Genomic DNA, 25157 nt, shown 5'->3' on the forward strand with positions numbered 1-25157 from the left:
GTGCATGTCTTCACATCCTGCTTTTGGCAATGGCCAGAAAAGAACTACTGAAATACTGTGAGAAAAGCTGTTCTTGTGTTATTTCTGGCCCTGTTGTAATGCATGAAATCAGGACATCTCATGAGAGAGACTGATATTCAAGATTTTCAGTCCATTTTTCAGATAAAAAAGTCTGAATATATATCTAAATTTCTGGGTTTAGTCATGACTAGATCTCAAAGCAACAAGTAAAGTATCTGTGAGGTCACAAGTCAAATAGTCACAACTCAGAAGAAAGTATAATAGTTATATTCAAGTAACTTGAGGGAAAAAAAACCTGTGAAGCCAATATTCACTTGCCAAGCTAAGGTGGATGTCTCCTCATTCTCAAAATAACCCTTAATGCCGTCGGGGAATTTCTGAAGTTTATTCATAGGGTGGACAGAGGTTATGATTAAACCTAAAGTGCTTGGAGACACAGCAACTGTCATAGGCATGGTTCTGTGCATGTGTGTGGCTCTAATCTGTCTAAAAATCATTTTTGATAAACACCTTCAGGATCCAAAGAAATGAGGGCTCTATGAACTATATGTTTTCTGGTGCCCCTGCCAACTCTGAATAAATACACCATGTGTGTAGCCAAGGTCTTGGAGAATTATTTCCTGAAAACTACTTACTTTAGAACCAGAAGGAATTAATGAAGATGTGCCAGCTATTTCCTTTGCTGGCTTGCATGCCTCAGCCTCACCAATAATAAATAGTAACAGTGTGTACATGAGTTATGCTGTTACACCTCATGTTTTGCACCCTGCAGAATCCATCTATTCTGTACACAAGCAGGAAAGCACAGACAGAGTGTGAGTTTGTTGTCTCTCTTTGGGTATCCACATTTGAGGCTGGCGGTAGCTATCAAAACCAAATTGCATTTTGAGTCTCTGGCTTTAGCCTCTGCTTAAACAGCATTTGTATATTTTACAGCTATTTACAGAGGTTTAACCTCAGTTCTGCTAAAAAGGAGATAATACAGCTATCAGGACTGGTTAAACAGATTAATATCATTGGCCTGACTTTTTTATCTGCTTGAATAAACATATTTATTATTACTGGACAACTTTCAGAAAACTTCTAAATCATTAGAGGTTTATAAATTATCAATTATGCAAGAACTAGAGCAGCTAGGGAGATGTTTATGTATGACTGCAAGCAATGAGAAAGGAGATTTTCAAATTCAGGCCAAAAACATTAATTGCAAGCCATCTTCAGAAGAATCTTCCCGCAACCTTGTTTTACCTTCAGATTTTCTCAGGCTTCCTTTGCGGGAAACCAACTCCCCACTATGTGACTCCCAAGCAGAGCCAGAGAGAGTGGGATCCTGTGTCCCAGAGGAAGCTCTCCCCAGACAGCTCCGGGTGCCTGACTCCACAGAGTCTTTATAGAAACTGGCACTAACTTTGGGGTTTTCCTTCAGGACACAAAATCCCCTCAATCACATCTGTGTTGCTGAGGCAACACACTCCAACTCTTCCTGTCCTCTCCAGGACCCGATATCTACCAGAGGAGCTTCTAGACAGAAAATCATCGAAACCCTGACTCAACCACACGAGGTTTAACGCCATGCAAGCAGCCAAGAGGCCGAGGATAATTCAGAGGTTTTTTATGCAATAACTGGAGGGCCATCAAACTGAAGCATGTTATGACGACTACTCCCTGTTTAAAATCCTAAAAGTCAGCTTGAATCTTGCATCCTCTCTGTCTTGTGTCCGGAAAATGCCTCAGATTTGGGGTTGAAAATGAATACGCTTTGGGCTGACATGTTGGGAGCTGCTACCCCGTGCAGAGCTCTGTCAGTACAAAGGAAAGAGGAAACGTTTCTACTGGTATTATTAACATGTCAGTAGCAGTGATAGATTCCAACTGAGATCAAGCCTTCTTGTATTAGCAGTGTGCCAAAAGCAGAGTAGGAAGCAGAGAAAGGGGAGGAAGCGTTATTATTCCTGTGTTACAGCTGCAGAAGAGAAGCATGGGGATTGTGAAATCCTCGAGGTCACACAAATCCGCATGCAGCTCAAGCAGGGAAGGGAGTCAGACCCTCACAGCTGCCCCGTCCGTCCCCTCAGCCCACGCGTGTCTCCCTGCCTTGCTGGGCTGGTTGACATTCCTGGGTATTTGGGGATACTCAAGACTTGAGGCTGGTGGAGGAAGTCCCTGGGGATTGGTCCTAGGCAGGCACCACATGAATCACAGTGTCCTTGCACATTGCTGCACTACCTTTGCTCTTATACATGTGCACATCCTCTTCTCTTCCTGCCCAAAAAAGACAAATTTGAGCAAAAATTCATCATGGTTTGAACCATTCTGCAGATAATAATTTCAAGTTATGGATTGATCTCTGTATCTGTAATACTGAAAAATACTGGTGGCAAAATTACCTGACTTTATGCTTTCCAGTGGAGCTAGGTGGGAGAACAGGCATAAAAAGTAGGGAATTCAATAGAACAACATGGTTTATTTTTGCACATGTGGCTGAAGAAAAATTAGATTTATAATTATTATTGTTATCAACTGTTCAGCATTTATGCTTAACTTCTCAGAGCAGTGATTTCTGCAATGTGACCTGTACCATTAATGTTAAATCCAAGCAAATCCACATTTGTTTTCCAAACGTAGAACAGACATCACCCATCTGAGATACTACGTCAAATGGAACTGAATCATTCCCTGGCCAGTACAGACACCAAAGATGTGATTTTCCTCTGAGAATATTAAGTGCAGAATTTAAAGCTCACTTAAATGAATAAAATGTATAAAACATAGCAAAATTACTGATTTTGATTATATTGATACATTACATGTAATTAAGAACATCATCTTCTTTGGGGATGTTTGAACTACTGATGGTCTTTTTTACAGAAAAAAAGAGCTCATGTATGTATTTAAGGCTTGAGTCTCTGGCTTTGTATCCCTTGGGGTTAAAGCAAAAAGCTCTAACTGAGAGGTGATGGTATAGACTGGAGCCGCACATACAGCTTGGCTCCACAGAGGGCACAGAACTGAAGAAGCCAGGCAGGCCACCAGTGCCATCAGTGGAGTCTCCAGTGGGGCACACACAGACCCCACCTGGCTCCTAAGCACAAAATGGAGAACAGCTCACACACATAAATGAAGCTTAATAACCAAGAGGCCTGATCTCAGGACAATGACTCTGTTCCAGGCCAAACTGCAGAACTTCTCCTGCTGATCACGTTTCCTCCTAATTAACACTGCATTGCACACCATTTCCATACCCAGGGAAACATCTGGCCCCTCTCTGGAGCCCTTTTGCTCTTGTGGCTGGTCACAGAGCCCCAGCTGAGCCTCAGCTTATGGGATGCTGGGAAAACACGTCTCCTGCAAACACCATGGCCCTCCTCCTCCTCCCTGTGCCCACTGCACACAGCAGCTGATGCACAGCAGAGGCCTTATGGAAGGAGTTTTGTTTTACATGGCCCAAGGGGATGAAAACCTAAAAAATGCAATAAAAAATGGAGGTGGGGCAGAGAAGTGAGAAAAAATAAAGACCTTGAGCACAAGTTGGGAGATTGTTTTTCTGGCTCTTTGGGGATGTGTTCACATGGAAGTAGAAATAACTGAGATCCTTGGTTGGAGACCTTGTTTTGGTTTTGTTTATTAATTCTTAAGACAAAGCACATATGTAGAACAGAACTGGATCTTCCACCCTTCTAGATAAAGCAACAGCTTTTCTGTTGGGGGCTTCCAGGTTTGCAGTTTGTCTGGGGCTTTTGCTGCCACCAACCCCAGTTTGAGGGCATTATCAGGGAGGCCACCCATAGGATCCCGTGTTTCTTAAAAGAAACAGGGGCCAGCCACAGCTTCTGAAGAGGTACCTGCCCCCTCCTCGTGTTTGCAGGCTTGGCTCCCTGACTTCAGAGTGGTCTCAGCCCCACCACACCTGACAGCCATGACTAAAGCCATGTTTACAGCTTCATGGTTAACCTCTTCCTGCAGCTGAAGCACCCTGGCCACTTCCCCTTACAATATTATATGTTGTAGCACAAGTCCTCTCTACAACCCCAGCCCATGCCCTCAACCTACTCTTTCCCAAGCACAAATTGCATGCAAAACTTCCTGATTTGTGGAAGGCAAGAACTGGACCTTCACACAAGGTCATCTCCTGCATTTGTGCAGGGCTTGTTTTCTGGCTTTCTCATCGGGTGACACCTGGTCCACCTTTCTGCAGCATTCAGCAGCCTGGAGACAGCAGACCAGCTCCCTTGGTGGACACACTTCCCAGGTATGCATGGTAAGGAAATATCTGAGTTGTGCTGAGTGCTACACTGGAGTTACAGTCTATAATTTTATCTCAGGCCAGTCTCATTTTACTTGGAATTGAAGCCAGGGTTTGATTAATGGTCACATCAGCCAGGTTTCAGAACATCCTCTTGACAACCTCCTCATTTCACCTTTGTGCTGTTGTTGCCCTCCTTGCTCACACAAGTCCCCACAGTCTCTGGATCTGCAGTTTGACAATATTACCTGCTGGAGCACCAGCACCAAGGCTGCTTTAGGGATGGTCACAGATGACATTGATGTGTTTGCTTCCTGCATACATCATTCCAACATACCTTATTGCCAAATATTTGGTTCCACCAAACCAAATATCCATAAAGTAAATAAATAAGAACATATTTTGTCTTCCAAGTGCTCCTTCACTCCGGTTAAGAAACCTTCCAAAGCTCGTTTCTTCACAAGTCTTTGCATGCAAAAAGACCTGTAATCAGGTGGCAACTTCAGAACCTCTCTTTGCTTTCTAGTGACCTAATATAATTGTCTCCCCTCACAGATGTTGTATGCCCAGAATGATGACCTCGCTCATCCCAAGGATGGAGCACTGAGCCCCCGCTTGCTCCTTGTAAGACAGTGGCTATTGGCACTGGTCCAGCAAAATCTTCAAAGGAGGCAGTTCTTCCTTTCTTAGGACTCTTCTTAACAAAATGTTGCTGCCTGTTCCGAGCTTCCCCTCCCCCCTCCCAAAGACATGTGCTCCGAGCTCCTTTGTTGCAAGCGCGGGCAAAGCCAAATGTAACTCAGACTCTTCAGCAGTGCCTGATTGGCCGCTCACCCCGGGTCTGCCCCCAGTCCTCCCCTTTCCCCTTCTCCTAATAAAAGATGGTCGAGGAGAGGCCACGCCCTCTCACTCAGCTCAGCGACTTTCCTGCGAACACCTCTGGTTGTCTGTCTCGTTTGAAAGCTTCTAACTGCAGGGAATTGAGCGAACAGGGAGCTATATTTCTCCCTCTTTGCTTCTGCTGATGGTATTTGCTCTGCAGCTGATTCAGGTACCGATTTTAGAGCTACTAAAGTGCTAGATCGCCCTTGCTACCTCTCAAGGCTGCTTGGGGCTTTCTAAGGCATTGAAATACAAGCGCTAGCCAGTATAAAGCTGAAAAGATACCTTCCACAACAAAACTCCATACTACAAGATTTAATTTCATCCCTACATTATCTCATCCCAGGGATCTGGGGGCTGCCAGACTGAGCATGAAGAGCCCATTCTAAAGCTACTCTGCCATCTCTGGCTCCTCACAGAAGCAGACCAAACCCCTTTTAGCCACATGGTTAAAAGCAGGTTCATCCTTGTCTATATGTGCCTCAGGACTTTGCTCAGCAGTGATCCAGCTGCTGTGAGGGATAACAACAGGTCTCTGCAGCTGTTTTCCCTGTGAGTGTGGCTGTTTTGTAGTTTGGATAACATCCAATTCGGCATAATCCTAAACAATTTCTCACCTACACGACTTCAGGCCTTTCAACATACATGGCCATAGTTATTTAGCCACCCAGCCTGCCATAGCACAGAGCGTGCCAGGGACGTGAAGAAATGCTTTGAATTTCAAACATACATGTTTACTGTGAAGGAATCTGTGACTGGAGGGAGGAGCTGTGAGATCGCAACACCAAGGAAATGTTTGATGATAGCACATAAAAGATAGCCAGAACAATGGACAAAAGCAACATTTTGCTGGAAGTGGACACCAGAAACAAGGATTGTATTTAGGAGCATAGATGGGACCCTACTGAACTGGTTTGGGATTTTCACCCACTCATGGCTGGAGAAGGGGGGAACAGACACAACAGTGCTCACAGCCAGCCCCAGTGGTGCCGTCTGAGCTCTCTGGCATGGCTGCCCACCCCAGGCAGTAGGGCTGGGGCTGCAGCCTCTCCAAGGCCTGGAGCAGGGCTGGCACTGAGGAGCTCCATCACTTGCAGCCTCCGGAGCAAATTCTCCTCTCAGCTTGACAGCACAGTTGATTTTTTCCTGGCTCCTCCAGTGAGACACATTAGGACCCAAAGCACCACTTTTAGGCTCTTTCTGCACGATATCCCTTGGAATTGTGCCTTGCTGCCACTTTTGGCATGCCAACCTGGCCTACCAGCTGTCTGGAGCTGGCACACAAGCATGGGCCAATAGAGGGGTGTTGCAAAGAATGGCAAGGAGCTGCTTGCAGCTCCAGCCTGGCAGGTGCCTTAAGTCCCGCTGTGCCCCGGGCCCCTGTCCCACTGTGGGATGCAGGGGAGCCACAGTGCTCCCATCAGCCAGAGCTGCATCCTCGGGGGAGCCGGCTGCAGGCTGCGGTATGCAGCCAGCAACTATTGACTTCTTTTTCCGTGCATGGCCGGGTAAGTAACCTTAATTAAAAACATGAAGCCCACAGTTTGTATCACATTCACGATGTTAAACAAGCTCTGGAAATAGAAACACTGTTTTCATTTAAGCTTTTCAACTGTGATCTATGTAATGAAATATGGAGGGGGCGGGCGTGTGTGAGATTTACATGTGATGATTTGGGAGATCTCACTGCTTTAGAGGCTTGTGAGGCGCCGCAGTGCCAACTGCTCCTGCCACTGCCTCACCGCGTTTGGCAATGCCTGCCCCACACAGACTTTTGTTTTTTTCCAGAACTGCTTTCCAAATGGTGACTTCTGCCCTCAGCTTCTGCTGCTGTGATTTATTCTGGGTGTGGGTGTGGGATCTGCCAGGCCCTCAGCAACCTGCTGCCCTGGCTGCCCATGCCCTGCCCAGCTCTGGACAGGCAGGCAGGGGAGCAGTGCACATTTCCACTGCTCCTGGGGACCATGCACGTGCTTGAGGACAGCCACATACCCTGCAAGTGCAGCGATCCTCCAAGCCCAGGCCCAAACAGGTAATGATCAGAGCTGCATGTTTTGCAGGAAACTCCTAATCATCAGTAGACCTAGGGAAGGATTATTTTTGCCTTTCCAGATCCTCCTGAGCCACCACACAGGGAATGAGCATCCATTCCACCACAGTGGACAGGCGAGAGGGGAGGCTCTTCCAAGCACTTGCTCAGTACTCTGCCAGTGCATGGATTTCCGCTGCTCCAGAGGCTGCCTCAGCCTGCAGGGCCTACAGAAACCTGCCATGCCCCATCTGCACCTCCCCTGAGGGTCTGGGGACCAGAACCTGTGCTGGCCTACTAGAGGGGATCACCCCTGCCTTGCCAGAGGGGTTGGGCGAGGGGAGTGGGATGACAACAGAGCAAACAATTGTCTAAGACTGCAAAGGACTGAGATGACCTTCCTGCAGGAGCTTGGTTTTGGTCAAACCTGTCACTTTCTAAGATTCCTTTTGCTGTGATATAATTATAGCAATACTTCCCGGGTCCTAAACAGTTCATCTGGGCATGGTAATGATCAGAGCTGCATGTTGTGCAGGAAGCTCCTAATCAGCATGTTAGCACAGCCTAACAGGAGGCATTTGTCCCACACTGCTCCCTTATGCCCCCTTCCCCCAGTTGGTTCTTGAATGCTCTGGCCATGGCACGTCCTGAGGGGCAGCCTTACCAGGGCTTTGCCCAAAAGTCCGTGAAAGTACAGGATGCACAGCCTGCACAGAAGCACTCCCGGGGTTATTTACTTTTTTCTACCCTCTGTTTTCTCGGCAGGGAACTGGCAGCAAGATGTTCATGTCTTTTCCTCCCGCTCTGGGGACAGTAGTTTTTCTCCCTGGGCAATGGGGCATCTTCGGTGCATTGCCCTTCCCCAACCGCTCCCCTGCTTCCCGTCAGCAAATGCAGAAATTACATTCAGATCGGTGAATCCCGATACCAAGGTGCTCCTCTTCCAGGAACCCTTTCCCCAATGCGTGTGGCTGTGTGACGTCGCGGAGAGAGGCCGTGACGCCAGGCACCCGTGACAGCGGGGTGCGGGGATGGGGGTGAGCCCCAGGAAGGACACCACGGTGGCTGAGCCCTGGGGGGCGGCGGGGGGGGGTGGTCCTCGGACCGCAGCAGGAACCTGCCCCCTCCGTCCCCACCGCTCCAGCGCCAAGCCAGTGGAGAACCGCGTACCCCTCCGCGGTGGCCTCTGCAGCCGGGGAAGACGGGAGGGCACGAGGCCAAGATGATGGTAGGGGGCGGGGGGATACAAGTGGTGGCGGAATGCAGACTCAGGTCCTTTGGGGTCACGCTTGCCGGGACAAGGACGGGGACAGAGCGGTGCCATGGAGAGCGTGGAGTCGCGGGTGGTGCCCGCACGAGGGATCCGCGCCGCGCACGTCCCGCCGGGCCCGCAGGCGCAGACGGCTGCTCCCGTTCACCCGCGGCGGTCAAATAACGTCTGAATTACATCCTTGTAAATATTGACTGTGGCCATCTTCTTCGTTTCTGCGCACAGAAAACCAAAATTTTAAGCCCGGCGGGGCCGGGCTGCTGCGCCGCAGGGCTGCGTGGGGTGCGGGGCGTGTGGAGCGGCGGGGCCGGGGGAACAGGGGCACACCCGTGGGAGCGGGCCGGGGACGCCCGCAGACATCGCCAGCAACTGAGCATCGTATCTCCGTGGGAGCGCGCCGAGGATGCAAAAAGCAGCGGGCTGTCTCCCCGCTTGGACTGGGGGCTAATTTATAACCCTTGGGCGGGGGGGAGAGGGGGATGCACGACACACAAGAGAAGACGGAGAAGCGTGGTGGGAGATGGTTCCTGGTTTGGCATCATTAAACGCCGGTGTTAATGAGTGGCACGGGGCTGCGGCTGCGCCCCGCGTCCCCGACGGGAGTCTCTCCCGCGGTCAGCGTGACACCAGCCGGTGTCCTCAGCCGCCTTCCCCGGGAGACTCCCCCATACAGACGGTGAACTGCCCAGCCGTGCACTGCCGTACCCTCAGATGCCCCTGGCCGGACTCCTACCGCCTCTCCACGCACCGCCCCTCGACGCCGCTCTGCCCAGGCGGGGCCCGTGCCCTGGCTGGGGCTCCTGGGGTCCCCTCGCCGGCGGTGTCTCCCCCCAGGGATGGGGAGCGGCAGTCCCGACAGTGTGAGTGGCTGCGCAGAGGCTGTGCCTCCGGGCGCCAGCTCTGCGCATTTGGTGGTCGTTAAAAACAATTTGCTTCCCTCCCCGTTTGGGGAGGGGGAAGGGGAAAATCATTCCGGGGGAGGGGAGGGGAGGGAAAGGGAAGGGAAAAGGGGGGGGGGGGGGGGGGGGGAAGAGTGAGAGAGAGAGCAAGCGAGACAGAAACACCAAACCCGACAGAAAACCCGCGCTCCGAACTATTGCGACACGGAGCGAGGAGCGTGGCGAAGGCTGGCGGCGAGGTGCGAGTGGGAGCGGGCCGGGCCGTGGGAGCGGGCCGGGCCGAGGAAGCGGACCGGGGTTGGGTGGGGGGGCCGTGAGAGCGGGCCGGGCCGTGGGAGGAGCGGGCTGCCTCCCCCCGTGGGTGGGCAGGCGGCGCCCGGTGCCTCCGCGCTGCCCCCCCCGCCGGTCGCGCCGGGCGGGTCTCGGCGGTTCGGCGCGGCTGCCCGGTGACCGCTGCCGCCTCCCCGCAGCGCACAGCGAGCCCCCGCACCTCGGAGCCGGCGGCCAGCACGACGGCGGCCCCCAGCCCCCCACCATGAACACCATCGTCTTCAGCAAGCTCAGCGGCCAGGTGCTTTTCGAGGAGGACGCCAAGGAGCGGGAGCGGAGCAGCCGGTCCTACGTGGGGGTGGTGGAGGGCCCACACCACGCCGAGGTGCTGCTCCCCGACAGCCCGTCCATCAAGGAGAGCCTCAGCCTGCGCAACCGGCGGACGGGGTATGCGTGCGCTCGTCTCCGCGCCGCGCACTGGCTTCGGGGTCGGCCCTGCCTGCGCTGCCGGCGCTACCGGCCGCCGCGTCGCCGATTTGGGGTTGCAAGATGGGTTTCTAGCTGGGTCCTTCCCCGCACCCCCGGGTCCGTATTCTCTGGGATTCTCATTCCGCATCTACGGTGGGAAATTCCGGCAGTAGGTGATGCAGGGGCGTCCGATTGGAATGTGCCAGACAGAGCGCTCCTGTCCTGCTGCGCTTGACTTCCCCCTCTGCCTCCAAACAAAAACAAACCGGGAATACCGGGGCTCCACCGGCTTGTTCGGGAGCTTCATGCAATTAAAGTCTCCAAAACGGAGGCGCCAGGCGGGACGTGTGAGACCTCGGGGACGGGGCGGCGGCGCGGCCGATCCCCGCCGGCAGTGCCGTGGCAGCGGGGCTGAGGCGGGCGGGCAGTGCGCGGCCCCGGCACTTGTTCCGCCGTCCCCGCGGGTTCGCAGCGCGCCGAGCGAGCGGGCGGGAAGGAGCGGTGTTGTCAGTGCGTTCCCAGGGATGGGATTTAGAACGGACTAGCGCGATGTCAGTCAGGGGCTGGATAACGTGATGTTAAGATCGGGTTTGCTAAAACGGCAGCTGAGGCTAAGCCGCCCGAAGCTGGTTTTTTTTGGAGCGGGGACTTTTTTTTGGTTTGTTGGTTTTTGGGGGGTTAGGGGGTTTTTTTTAATGCTGGAACAGGTGAAATAGAAGGTGATGAAAGGACGTGCGAGCTCCGGCGTGTTGTCAGCCGTAGCTCGGAGGGTTGAACTGGCGAGCGCTGACCAGACATTTCGGGTCAGTGTTACAAAGTAAAGATCGAGGAGTACAGTCAGGCGGCTGCGAAACCGACACGTCTGGGGGAGCTGCTTGTACTGACGAATTTCCACCCTAGCGATTGCATCAGCTCGCAGTTTTACCGGCGGTGCTGGCCGAGACGACGCAGGTGTGTGTCACCGAGATGTTACTGCCGGCGATCGCGGCGGAGCGGGGCTGCAGCGGGAGCCCCGGGGCGGCAGCGGCGCGGCCGCTCGGCCCAGCCCAGCCCGGCGCGGCCCCGGGGCGCCCCCTGCCGCCGCCACCGGCACCCAGCGCCGCCCGCAGCCTCCTCCGCGCAGCGCCGCCGCCGGCCTTTTCTTAGGATTCCCCCGATTTTGTTCACTCACTTTTTATTGTAGGCCTTTATTTACAAAGGGACACCTTTTTTTTTTTCTTAACGGGACCCGGGTTTCGTTCCCCCGGCATCCGCTGTTTCCCTCGGCAGGCGCGGGGCTTTGCGCGCTGCCTCGCATCGCTGCTGGCGGCGTTGGGAGCGGCACGCCGGCTCCTCCAGGAGCACCGCTCGCCATCGGCTCCGAGGAGCGAAATGGTCCAGGAGCTGCTAGGTGACGCGGGTATCTCTTGAGTAGCGACGGGAAATAAATCCGGGATGGGGAATCAGGCTGGGCTGGCCCCGGGGGCAGCGCGCACCACTGCTGCGGGATGCGGGGCCGGCCGAGCGAGGTGCAGCCTGGCCGCGCTGGAAAGCTCCTCTGTAAACAGACTGGCCACACGCCTGTCAGGTGCCGAGCACCGAAAACATCGGGACACTCGCACCGGCGAAGCCCTGGCCCCGCTGAAAGACTCGTGGGGCCACCGCGCGGGTCCGCAGCATTATCGCGGCCATTCACCAGCTCTGGGTCCGCTCGCCCAGACCCTCCACGGGGAGTTCGGGGAGCTGGTGGCATCACCTTCTCTTGAGCAGTCGTCTGCGCCGAGGGTTGCGGCTGTGGAAAGTCCCTGAACGTCCCCCGCGAGGACGGGGCTCGGCTCCTCCGGGCAGGGCGCACCCCGGAGCTGCGGCACCCCCGAGCTGGGTCCCCCCTCGAACAGGGCGCATCTACCGCACCCGCGCAGGGGAGCCCGGGGCCAGGCGGGGGGAGCGGGCAGGGCCCGGGGCCGGGCGCGGGGAGCAGGCGGGTGTCCCGCCGCTCCGGTCCTCAGCGCCCCTTCTCCGCGGCAGGGCGCGGCAGAGCGGCGGGAAGGTGCGGCACAAGCGACAGGCGCTGCAGGACATGGCGCGGCCGCTCAAGCAGTGGCTCTACAAGCACCGCGACAACCCATACCCCACCAAGACCGAGAAGATTCTGCTGGCCCTCGGCTCCCAGATGACCCTGGTGCAGGTAAGGAGGGGAACCCCTTACCCGCACCTCCAAACGCCGCTCTGAGACGTTTCATGGACGGGAGGGATGGGGACAACATCCACCAAAGCTCCTCTGTGAGCTGAGCAAGGGACAGTGCTGGGTGTTGGGGAGCATCCGTGCAGCCAGCCAGAGGAAGGGTCCTGTGCACATACTTCTTCCACTCTCCCCTGGGCTCCCCCTCCCCAGCAGGACTGTCTCCCTCAAACAAGAATTACTGCATCTGAGCTATTGTGGCTGGAGAAGTGCCACAGACAATCAGCAAAAAGTGTGTGCTTGCCCTCTTAGGAATAGATGCCCTCATCCTTTCATCTCATTAATAAATACAGTGAAAACATTTTTGCTTAGTCTTTAAAAATTCTCAAGTAAAAAAAGTCAGTCATAAGAGATTTCAGCACAGAATAGGAATTGTTGAGGAAATTGCAGGGAGCTACTCTTTCCTTTTGAAAAGGGGCTAGGATGGAAACTGTTCTACTGTTCTGATTGTAATTGTCATCACCTGTTGCACAGATATCAGCATTACCATACACACTGTGTGCAGTGGCTCAGCTCACGGTGGATGTGCTTCACAGTCTTGCAGGAATTATTGTAATGTAATTAGACATGGGGAGTAATTGTTTTGCTCTCAGGTAATACTCCCCTGAAGTGACTGGCAATTGTCTTGCCATAAGAGGCATAAAGTTTGCTGCAAATGTTTATAAATCTCACTTCTTTGTTCTCTTTGCCATCTGTCACTCTACTGAAATATGTGGTTCAATGCTATCAGTTGCCGAGTGATGCTATCTCAGGTCTGGATGCTGCAAAGATTTATGCATTGTGAATAATCTAATTTCCTTACTGCAAGCTACTGGTAGGTGTGTAAAATGAAACCCATGTGTTTGCAGGTTGGGTCCTCATCACTCTGCCTAACACATTATGTGTCACTTTGCAAAGGACACAAAGAGATCAAAGTAAACTAAAGTATTAGAAAAAAGCAGGTGGTAATTCAACTTTATTTTTGAGTGCTCCTTCAAAAACTCCTGTGCTATGAGCTTTAATTCTAGTAATGGCAAAATGGGAAATTTTTACACTCAGTACCTCACTATGAACATATTACACTAGGAAAAACACTATAGCTTTGACAAAAATAATATTAATGTCTCAGAAAATGCCAGTTATAACTGGAAGATATAGTTAAAAAAACTTCTCTTGCTTTAAAAAATATACTAGAAAGGTTTAAACTATGATTAAATAAACACTGTCCCGTCAATGGCACAATTCAATAGGAGTACTTTATTGGACTATGGCTCTTAGAATATCCCTGTATTTTTACATGAGATTTAAAATATATATCCAGAATGTGTGTTGGGACACTTTCACATTAACAACATCTTGAGGAGTTCTGCTATTCTTTTAAAAATGCATTAGAATGAACAGAGAAGGGAAAAAATCTGGTGGGTTTTTGCAGAATTTCTCTTGTGGCAGCTTTGATAAATCCTGATAGGGATAGATGTATTAGCCTTTATAAAAGCATCAAGTGAGCCATGGCCACTACTCCACAGAGTTTTATGATCTATGTAAGGTGTAGAATAAAATTAAGAAGAATCAGGAAGGGCTGCCTTTAGCTCTGTTAGACCCCTGTGACTCTACTGGGTTCTGTTTCTATGAACTGTAATATTTGAAAGAACTGTGCAAACAGGCACATCTATCTTCATTTACAGAAGCACAACATCAAAGAGAAATCCCAGTTGTTTTTTCCATCATTTGTGTGCAATGCTCTTTTAATCCAGGAATACGATAGCATCTGTAGGAGATGTAAATACATATCTCTGGCACCAGCACTAATTCCTGAGTCTCAAAGAGCTAAACAACACACACCCCACACCTACTTTTTGGATGCTCAAAAAGAACAAGATTGTAATCCAGTTCAAAATTTTTGTTCTCTTAAGAGTGAGAGAGGGCATGCCAGGGTGTGGTCTCAGTCACGCTGGGTACATCTGACGTAGCTTTCCTGAAGGCTGTGCTCTTTCAGATAAGTGGTATAACCAAGAGCAGGTTTGGGACTGGGCTTTGGTGTCTGTTGGAAAGCTTTACTTCTGTCCCAGGAGGGGCACTTAGCAAAAGCATCAACCAGGGTTGCCTATAAATTGTTTTTCTAATCTAGTAATATTGTTAGACATTGTTGGAGAACCAGCAACCAGTGTATGATGTTTCCTCTGGGTTAAATGCCTTCACGTTTGCTGACCTGTCTCATATTTACCACACTTTTTACATTTCTCAGTGCTGTCCCATGGTGTTTGCTCCCACAGATTTCCACTCCTGTGGAGGCTGTTGTTTGCTGACAGCTGCTACCTCTTCCCAGCATCCCTCATGTGCTGACACCTTGTCGCCACAAGCCCTAGGAAAGGCAAAAGATACTGTTGAATATCTGTTTGAGTTTCTGACAAATGCCATTTAGGGAATGAATGGTTGGGGTTTTTTTTGTTTTTCACCTGACTGATGACCTTGGAAAAGGTCTTCAGCAGCTGCCAGGAAGATGATGTTGGTCACAGTAATATTGATAATACAGATGTAACTCTTCTCCCTATGCTTTTCTTTCATCTAATGAACCTTATTCCAATATGTACCATCTATCCAAAGGAGCTTTTTCGGGACCATGTCATAGATAAAGCCAGTTCTTCTGTGAGACAAAGAGGTGAACATCCAGCTCTGTTTTTTACTTTTGTTATTGGGACAAACTAATAACATGCAGATACTAATAATTGTTGTTATTAGTATCTGCATGTCAAATCTTCCACAACTTTATTTTTGTTAGTTTTGCTATCACCCAGTTGGCTGATTTTAAATTAATTTGTTCTACTTCAGTAATACTTCAGCCTACCCCCCTGTTCTTTGGTGCAGTGGGACAGCAAGGGGACTGTTCCAGATGCGTGTCTGACTGCAGTGCTCAGTCAAAGAAAAGTCAAGACTCTTCCAAGGATTTTGCAGGAATCATAAATCATCTTGTTTTTTGAGTAGTAGGAGCAAAACCTGGGGCAAATTCTGGGCTGACTTACTCCTATGCAGGCCAACAAGGTCTTTGGGAGTCCTCAAGGCAAATGTTATTGCAGATTTCAGTCCAACAGTCCAAAGTTTTCTACTTCCACAACTGCCAAAGCAGGAAACCAAAAAAGCAATATAGTTTGAAAAGGCATTTTATATTTTACTCCAATTAGATTTCAATTCAGAATCCAATAATTTGTCCTATTAATATGCTACATTTTCATTTGTATTATTACCACAGTGCTTGATTTATTTTATTTTAAATTTTTGTTTAGATGTTCTTGTGAAATAAAAAAGAAAAATGGCTGTATATTCCTTCCAGAAAGAAATATGAATGGGTATATTGTTGAAAAGAAGGTTTTTTCAATACAAGAATTAATATATCAGTCATGTGCTGCTATGGATTTAATAGTACTCAGATTTATAAAGGCATATCTGGATTACTGGAGGAGGAGAATCGCTTGATGTCTGTTCCCTTTCTGAAAGTTTGGCCACTCTTAACCACTGAAGCAGAACAAATTACAATAAAATTGAAGATGTGTCTTCAGAAGTAAAGCCAGAGGGTCAATATTTTCATGATGTTGATATAAGTACCTGATGCTCTTAGGGAACGACTGAACTGCTGTAAAAAAATGAATGCTGGAAAGCACATCTATTATCGTTCCCCTTGGGTTTTGTCCTTCTACTTCTCAAAGAACTACAGGATTGTTACTTTACAAGAATAGTGAGTTTCATCATGTGTTTTTTCAAGATTCTTAGATCTTGGGAGGTTTATGTGACAAAGATTTTCCCACTGGCTTTTATCTAAATCATTTATTGGGTTTTTTTTAAATTACTTTTGGAGATCAGAGTAGCTCAGCTTGGGACTGTGGGAAAGGTTGGATGTTTTTGGCAGCTTTGGTTGTTTCTTTTTGTAATGGTTTAGGTAAGTGGTGCAAACTGGCACTCTTTGTGAGTGGGACCTACAGCAGTAGGCAGGTTTTTAAAGACCACATGGATAGACAATGTAACATTTGGGGCTGGTTGAAATGGATGGTAAAACTGTTGTTGTCTTTGAAGGAGACAGGTGGTGGCTGGAGGTCAGGGTGAGCGTGCTGACTGGTGCAGCCCGTGGCCATGCATCCTGTTCCAGTCCACACACCTGGAGGTTGTCCAAGACTGAGGAGTGAGAGAGGTGTTGAATCTCATGATGTCTTAGAAATCAGGATTTTCCAGCAACATGCACCAGTACCCAAGAGCAGGAAAGCACCTAGAGATTACCACATCATAGATTAAGCCTAAAAATCTCTTAAATGGATTTGACTAACTTTCCTTTCATCCAAGGCTTTAGTGAGCCTTGTTGTAATTGCATTTGAGATCAGAGCTTCTAGAGTGAATTTGCTGCTTTGTGCTTTAGTATAGCTGACTTGAGGTTCTTTCAAAATCATAGAGTCGTTCAGGTTGGAAAAGACCTTTATAATCATCAAGTCCAGCCATTAACCCAGCACTGCCAAGTCCACTGCTAAACCATGTTCCTGAGCACCACGTCTACATTTCTTTAAATACCTCCACGGACAGTGAGTCAACCATGGTGACTTTCATTGGGCAGCTTGTTCCAATGCCTGGCAATCCTTTCTGTAAAGAAATTTTTCCTAATATCTAATCTAAACCTCCCCTGATTCAACCTGAGGCCATTTCCTCTTGTCCTATTGCTTGGTACTTGGGAGAACAGACTGACCCCATCTGGCCACAGCCTCCTTTCAGGTAGTTGTAGAAAGCAGTAAGGTCTTCCCTGAGCCTCCTTTACTCCAGGCTAACCCCCCCCAGCTCCCTCAGCTGCTCCTCATCAGACTTGTGGTCCAGACCCTTCACCAGCTTTGCTGCCCTTCTCTGGACTCTATCCAGCATCTCAGTGTCCTTCCTGAATTGAGGGGCCCAGAACACAGCATTCGAGTTGTGACCTCACCAGTGCTGAGTAAGTGCAAAGGTACAATCACTGCCCTGCTCCTGCTGGCCACATGTTACGGTCCAGTTCTTAAAATTATTAGAAATTCCTCTGCCTGAATTAAGGTGCAAACGAGACCATATGCCAAAGGATTCCTGTCTCTGACATCACACTTGCTGATCCAGGCCAGGATGCCATTGGCCTTCTTGGCCACCTGGGCACATGCTGGCTCACGTTCAGCTGATGTCAGCCAGTACCCTCGGGTCCTTTTCCACCAGGCATCTTTCCAGCCACTCTTCCCCCAGCCTGTAGCACTGCAGGAATTGTTGTGACCCAGGGGCAGGCTCTTGGCCTTGTTGAGCCTCATACCACTGGCCTTGGCCCATGAATTCAGCCTGTCCAGATCCCTCGTGGAGCCTTCCTTCCCTCCAGCAGATCAATACTCCCACCCAACTTGGTGTCTCTGCAAACTGACTGAGGGTGCCCTTAATCCCCTCCAGATTAATGATGAAGATATTAAACAGGACTGGCCCCAGTACCAAGCCCTGGGGGACACCACTGGTGACCGGTGACCAGCTGGATGTAATTCCATTCACCAACACTCTCTTGGCCCAGCCACCCAAACTGGTTTTTACCCAGCAAAGAGCACACTCATCCAAGCCACGAGCAGCCAGTTTCTCCAGGAGATGCTGTGGGAAATGGTGTCAAAGGTTTTACTGATGTCCAGGTAGACGCATCTACAGCCTTTTCCCTCATCTACTAAGTGAGTCACACTGTCATAGATGAAGATCAAGTTGGTCAAGCAGGACCTGTCTTTCACACATCCTTGCTGCCTGGGCCTGATCCCCTGATGGTCTTGTACATGCTGTGTGATGGCACTTAAAATCATCTGCTCTATAAAGAGCAGGAGAACAAGGTGCGATATATTTATCTCATTATGAAATAACAATCAAATACTACTATTCCCTTCTCTCATAGCAGAAGACTTAAAATATGACTCATATTTTCATATTGATATGCAGAAAGCAAAGCAATGGCATGGGAAGAATGAGCTCAAAATAAACCAAGAGTACCATGCAGAAATCACTCCTGCTAAATTTAATTGCTTTTATGTATGAATCACACTAATACTACCCTATTTTTCTTTTCTGTAAATGGCATTTCACTGATGAAAAATTTCAGTATGTAATAAAATGAAGCATAATGAAATCTTTCTTGTGAGAGGTTGGAAAGCTGTCAGTTTGGTAAAATGCTGCAGTAACTGCAATCCTGTTCATTGGGATCCTGGATTGATCCATCTCTGCTGTTAAACACTTGATTTCAGAATTACACTGTCATGCAGCAGGTGACTGCTGCTTCAGCTGAGCAGTCTGGAGTGAGTTTGTTAATGGCATTAGAAAGTGCATGGATTCCAGCCCACCCAATCTCATATACTGTAAAAATTTCTGTGTCAATATGATGATTATAAGCAAGTAGCCTCAGAAAAGAATGAAAATTACTTACTCTGCCAGCTACATTTTTGGTTTTCCAACCTGTTGTAGTAAACTACAAGGCTTATAAAGTTACGTGTTTGGCATCTGAGCACTGATCCAGGGCTCACTGTATTTTCAGTGGAACCCTGTTTCATGTAAACGTGATTTTAAGTAAAATCAAAGTGACAGGCATAAGGCACTGCTAAATTTTAGCTGGGATTCTGAACTGAAGCTTTGGGTTTTTTTTAGGCAGATAGTGTTTATTTTTCTCATAATCACTTTAGAAGAGATTATTGATCCAGAATAATTAGACATACTTCTGTGTGATTTGTACAGTAACCTTAGCTACAATAGACAGATGACAAAACTAGGGCCAAAATCCGACACTAAGGTCTATAGTCTGGCTCTCTTCTAGGTGGGGTAGCATGTATTGATAAAATGTGTATGAACTTGCTTTGCAGGTTGATGTAAATTAAATGGTATGATCATTCCCAGGTCAGAATATGATGACCCTAGTCTGGCTTCCTCTGTGTGCATGTTCACAACACAAAGATGTGAGCAGGGCTGTAGGCTGCTAACATCCTTTGCATTCTCCTTTGCAAGTGGTGCTACTCTGCCCCCTTCTTGCAGAGGTCATGTCAAAATGCACTTATTCCTGCAAAGGGGTAAATAGCACTTTAACATCTTATTTATCATTAAGCAAACATTGTTAGAATGTAGGTCGCTTACCTCTGTTCTTGCTCATAGTTAAGATACAGTTGTCAGTATTTTCTATTTTCTATCTTTTTCAGTTGAAGTAGAATCAAGGCCATCATTTTCTTAGGTGTGCTTTCATGCAAAGTCACTGCAAGAACATGCATCCCATTTAGTGATTTAATTAGCACTGCTGGCACAGAAGGGTAGAGTGTGCCCTTTTGCTCATTCAGTGCCTAAAGCACTGTGAAATACTTGTGTTTGAGCCTGACTTTGTGATGAGCCTGTATGCTAGAGGGGTACTAACATGTATCCATTTTGCTACGTCAAACTCTAGAAAATGCTCTGCAGTTGGGAAGGAAGACAAACCAGACTATTGTTTAATAGTCACCTTGAGAGGAGTCTGCATCTTCACTGGTTTTTAGGGTGTCCACAACAAAAAGAGTTTGTAAAATCTGCTGCTCTGTAGACCAAGGGGTTGATATCTGCAGTGAGTCAAAATATGTTGTACTCTGTAAGATTTTCCTGATGCCCATGGCTTGTCAGAGTTCTGTTAAAGTACAAGGGAAAACTTGGGCTTTTTAATATACAGATTCAGAATGTCTTTTTCTCTTCCACAGCCTTATTGTAGCCTATATAAATACCAAAGGAAACTCCTGAATATTAGATAATAGTTTTAATTTAGAAAGTTGGTGATATATTGAAGGTTCATATTGAAAGTTCAGGGCTTCATCTTTAAAATAAAAAAAAAAAAAAAAAAGAAGAAGAAGAATACAGAACCAGTATTTGGGACATCTTAATTGAAATCTTGTGATAATGTGGTTTTGCTAACACTTGGGAAGGGTGGGATGCCTGAGCTTGCCTTCTTGTATGAGGTTCCTGCTCTGCTCAGTGGTAATTTCATGGACTTCTGTTCATATTTCTCATTTGCTGTATCCTTGAATCATACATAAAACTCTTGAGAGCTCTATGGATTTTTTTATTTGTGTCATTTTCAAGGGAAACTAATACACTCATTTGTATGCAGGTATCAAACTGGTTTGCCAATGCAAGACGTCGCCTGAAGAACACTGTCAGGCAACCAGATCTTAGCTGGGCTTTACGAATAAAACTGTACAACAAATATGTTCAGGGAAATGCTGAGCGACTCAGCGTGAGCAGCGATGACTCATGCTCTGAAGGTTTGTTGATGCTCTTTTATCGATTTTGAACTGATTAAAATATATTTAGAAAGTATTAGATACCCTGAGTTAGCTCTAATTTTTAATCACAAAATACCGTCAGTGGATCTGCCTTTATTTCTTTTGTGAATTAGGTGCCTATATTGGCTCCCAGCTACTATGCAGCCTTGCAAAGCAGGATTGTGTAAGTTGTTCAAGGTGACAATCTGGCTGCATGTTGTTATATTTCATTTTTGCTAGAAAGATAATTGTTAGTTCATTACATTCTACAAGCCTGTTCCTTTAATCTGTATCAAAGGAAAAAGACTGATTACATTTGTTGGTATAAAGAAATGAGAAATCACTTGGCTGTTACTTTCCTTGATGGAAGGGTTATAGCAATATACCTCTTTAACAGGACAATCTGATTAACTTCAGCGGGGCTTATTAGATGGTAAACAGAATATTACTGTTATTTATTTAATGTATTTTGCTAGCAACTGTTTTCCATAAAGGGTGCACTGGAATTCTCTTTCTTACTCAAATTAACAAATGCAGGATTTTTTTTTTAAGTACCCTGTATTTTTAATAGAGCTCTTGTATTAATTATGTCTGTGGGTACTTTTTTTAGACAGTTGTGACATGGAGATACAATGACAAGAACAAATCCTACAGAACATTGTCAGAAATCTGTATGTGAATTTTTAGAAGAGTATGTCTCAATTTGCACTCAGTTTCAAATATCTTTGTTCCAATTTCAGTCTGTACTCACATTTCTTGAAAAATGTGAGAATATACTCACATTTCTACTCACTTCCCTTGAAAAGATTGCTTGCAGAACAATTTAAAGAGTACAGTTTAAGAAGATGCACCTAAATATGCTGTGGTATTCAGGCGAACCAGATTTCAAGATATGATAGTAAGAATTCAGCTTATTCACACAGCTTTTTAAATGCTTATTGTTGAGTTAGGGCACTTTTCAGATTTTTTCTACCCACCTTGTGTTACTCATGAACAAATTAGACTCAAAGACTGCTTTCTACAGCTAATTAATTTAGAATAGCTGTAACATCTGAGAACCATGGGAACTACTATGAGCAATGTGTGAACAGAAGAAAATGAAAATCGGTGTCTAATGCTGAAGTTACTGTCTAGTTTTAGTTATATTTATCACAATTCAAAATACGTAAAGAAAGCCTCATGTTAAATATTAGGTACTCAGTGTATTACTGTATCTTTGTTCTTTTGTTTTCAGATGGAGAAAATCCTCCAAGAAACCTTATGAATGAAGGGGGATATAACAAACCAGTTCATCACACTGTGATTAAAACTGAAAGTTCAGTAATAAAAACAGGAGTGAGACCAGAAACAAGTGCCAATGAGGATTATGTGTCACCCCCCAAATACAAAAGCAGCTTACTGAATCGTTACCTAAATGACTCACTGAGACATGTCATGGCTACTAATGCAGCTATGATGGAAAAAACAAGGCAAAGGAATCATTCCGGTTCATTTAGTTCCAATGAATTTGAGGAAGAACTGGTGTCTCCATCATCATCAGAGACAGAAGGCAATTTTGTCTATCGGACAGGTAAGGGATATTTTTCTGCTTGATTTCTATTACAGAGAACTTCAGTAGACAGTGTCTCCTGGAATGTCACCTGATTGTGCCTTTTATGAGACTGGATAACTTCTGTCCATTCTCTCATATGACAGTGGATAATTCCTGTCTGTCTTCTTGCATGAGAGTAGATGATTCCTATACATCCTCTCATATCAGAGTGGATAAATCCTGTCCGCCCTTTCATTCTCTGGAGAAGTTCTACCTGCAGTATAACAGTTGAGTGCTGTTACTGACCACTAACTGGTTTGTTTTTCAAATGGAGCAATGGGGATAGTTTTTGAAATGACATTTACAGGGCACCTTTTGCCAGCACTAAGACGAGCCTAAGGAAGGAGAAAACTCTTCAGCATTCTATTAAAATATGTGAGGACTAGAAGAGAAGGACTGAAGTTCTTCATGGCCCCAGCTGGGAGGAAGAGGAGGGCTTTGAAATTTCAAGGTGGCTGTTTGTGGCACTTACATGAGTTATATGCTCTTCAATGGAGCGCATGTGAACACCTTGCCCTGTTGTACTGCACCTTTCCTGTCCCCAGAGTGCCTTGTCCAGTATGTGACCCTTTGGTGCTCATGCATCTCTTAGGAATATAGGCATTGCTGTAGACTAATTTCTGCATCACTCTCCAGATACAGTGCACTGAGCTAAGGGGACACAGACTTGGCCATTAAATACCTTGTCTTACTGTTTTTGAAGGGTTACACATAGTTTATTATTTTAATCTTATCAATAAAAACATAAAAACATGATGTAATATCATCCACTGTGTTACCAGTCAGAGCAAGGCACATGGGACTGCCCGGTTTATGCCAGTAAATTGCTGTAAATCAGGGCAAGATCAGGACTTGCTCAAGTCCCTGTGGGGCAGGGAATTCTGGAAGGCTCCTCTTGTGAAGCTTCTTCTATATTTCTTTGGGACATAAGGCAAAAAAAAAAAAAAAAAAAAAATTGAAAAAAATGAAGTTTTGCACCCCAGTCTCTGAAGGTCTCCACCAGTGTCTCAGGGTTTCCACCCAGTGCAGCAACCCGTGTGTTGTTCTGGGCCTTTCTTGTCAGGTTATTCTGCCAGGGACCCCCCTGAGGTGAGCATCACTTAGGGATGGATATTGCTGAAAAGTACTGGAGGATTTTGCCATAAAGTTAACACAGATTTAGATTTTGTACTTGGCTCCCCTTGGCTTCCCTGGCAGGCAGGTTTGGGTGCCTTTGCAACCTCTCAAGTTTTCAGCCTTTGCTCTCTCTTTTCTGGCACATTTCCTGTGGGCTTTTTTTGTCCATGTGGAGAGGCCACAAGGCTGAGTTCTGTGGTGGGGATTGGGAGGATGTTTGTGTGCACAGGTTGTTGGAAATGACCAAGGAGATAGTGGGGGCCGTGTAGAGAAATGGGGTCTCATGGGGAGGAAGAATAGTGCATGCACAATTCATAAATTTCAAAATTAACTTTCTCCGTTCATTTAATTTCGTTTTTCTCAACATACCAAATGCATTTGGTCTTCATTACAAGCATATTGTCTGCCAATTTTTATTTTTAAGTGAGAAGTTACTCAAGAACAGATGCAGCAGCTCAGATATGTAAACTTCTGTTTTTCTGTACTTTATACCATAACCTAGAAATGGACACAATGACTTTTTAAAATTTATAATAAATTTGCTACTGGATTAAGTTCTTCTTGACAAGTTTCAAGCTGCACTGAAAAATATGGTCATTAATGTGAAGGCTGAGAGAGGCCCATTGTAACTGTGTAAATTCACCAGCTGTGCTGGAATGACTAAAAACCTAGTATATTTGTCCTTAAGTTCGTGACATTCCTGGAACTCCTCTTGAGACTGTATTTAAGTCAGTTTCTAAATATCTTCCTTAACATTTTCACAAATGTTGAGAACAGACCAGCAGCTCTTAGGTTATAGTTTTATTCTTTTTGCACTTCGAAATTAGAGATGTAGTATATAGAAAGAAAAAAAGATCATGTGTATACGTGATATTTTTTGTTATATCATTGCTATATATGTGCGTACATTCAGGAAATATAGGTAAAAATGGGCTTTTTTTCAGTTACAAGATTACAGTTCCCATTAATGATTTTCTGATGATCTTATAACGTGCAGGAACGAAACTTCATGAACAAAGCAGATATTTTCAAGTTATTGTCCATTTATGAAACTTACCTTCAAATAGATGAAATTATTAACATGAATGTTAGGGAGAGATAAATAAGGATGATTTACTTCTTAAAATGTTTTTTATTTGTAATTTGAATACCTGGGTTGGCAGTTCGCAGTGCAGTTGTGTACCAGACCTGTATCTGTGTTTTCAAAAATAGCTGTAATACATTTTGATTAAGCAAATAATGGGGTATGGCTGACTTTACCACTCTTACCCTCCTGAAAGTGGCAAGTGTATTTTTAAGTGAGATGTCTCCTCTTAGAAGGAGTTCGCCATGGCAATTTTTTGTAGAGCAAAACGGCTGATTTTTAACACAAAGGAGATGTTGCAGGATTGTCAAGTCCCTACTAGATGTTTTCATTTATGAAGACATTTTGAGCAGTATTTCAAAACGCACAGAGTGAAAACTGATTGATGTTTTATTTTTGAGAAACGTTTGGCAAGGTCGTTGTGCCTCTAAGGACAGGCAGTCACTGGAGTTTAAACTAATTCTTTATTGTGCTTCCCTGGAAGGGTAACTTTCCGTGGCAGATCATAAGCAGAAAGCTTACTCACCCTGTCTGGTTCTGATTATGGGCTGGACCCTGATTTCAGGTACATCAGTGTGTCTGGAGCTACTTTGTTCACACAGCACCCGGGGTCAGTGTGGCCATGTGTGTCTCAACAGCCTGCGTCAAATTAACAGCATACGAGGGCAGTGTCCAATAACAAAAACAAGAAATTGCAGTTTAAAGTTTATAAGGAAAACGGGTTGTAGAATTTCCCATTTCAGTCATTAACATGCTTATAAACACGGGACCATATGCTACTCCAGCTTCGTGCAACTGGGAAATCCCA

General features: G+C 46.8%; 1 protein-coding gene across 1 annotated transcript in view; it reads left to right on the plus strand.

The window, feature by feature from the left end:
- Positions 1–9870: 9870 nt before the first annotated feature.
- MKX (mohawk homeobox) overlaps positions 9871–25157 on the plus strand; it is a gene marked incomplete at its 3' end in the record, with an annotated part of 46532 nt that continues 31245 nt past the window's right edge. Inside the window, exons 1-4 of the mRNA XM_082298736.1 lie at positions 9871–10061; positions 12090–12249; positions 20405–20558; positions 21793–22128. Of these exons, the coding sequence (XP_082154862.1) occupies positions 9880–10061; positions 12090–12249; positions 20405–20558; positions 21793–22128 (832 nt within the window). The 5' untranslated portion in view covers positions 9871–9879. The remainder of the gene's footprint in view (positions 10062–12089; positions 12250–20404; positions 20559–21792; positions 22129–25157) is intronic.

This window comes from Coloeus monedula (genome assembly GCF_965178545.1).
Source record: "Coloeus monedula genome assembly, chromosome: 1".
Taxonomy (NCBI): domain Eukaryota; kingdom Metazoa; phylum Chordata; class Aves; order Passeriformes; family Corvidae; genus Coloeus; species Coloeus monedula.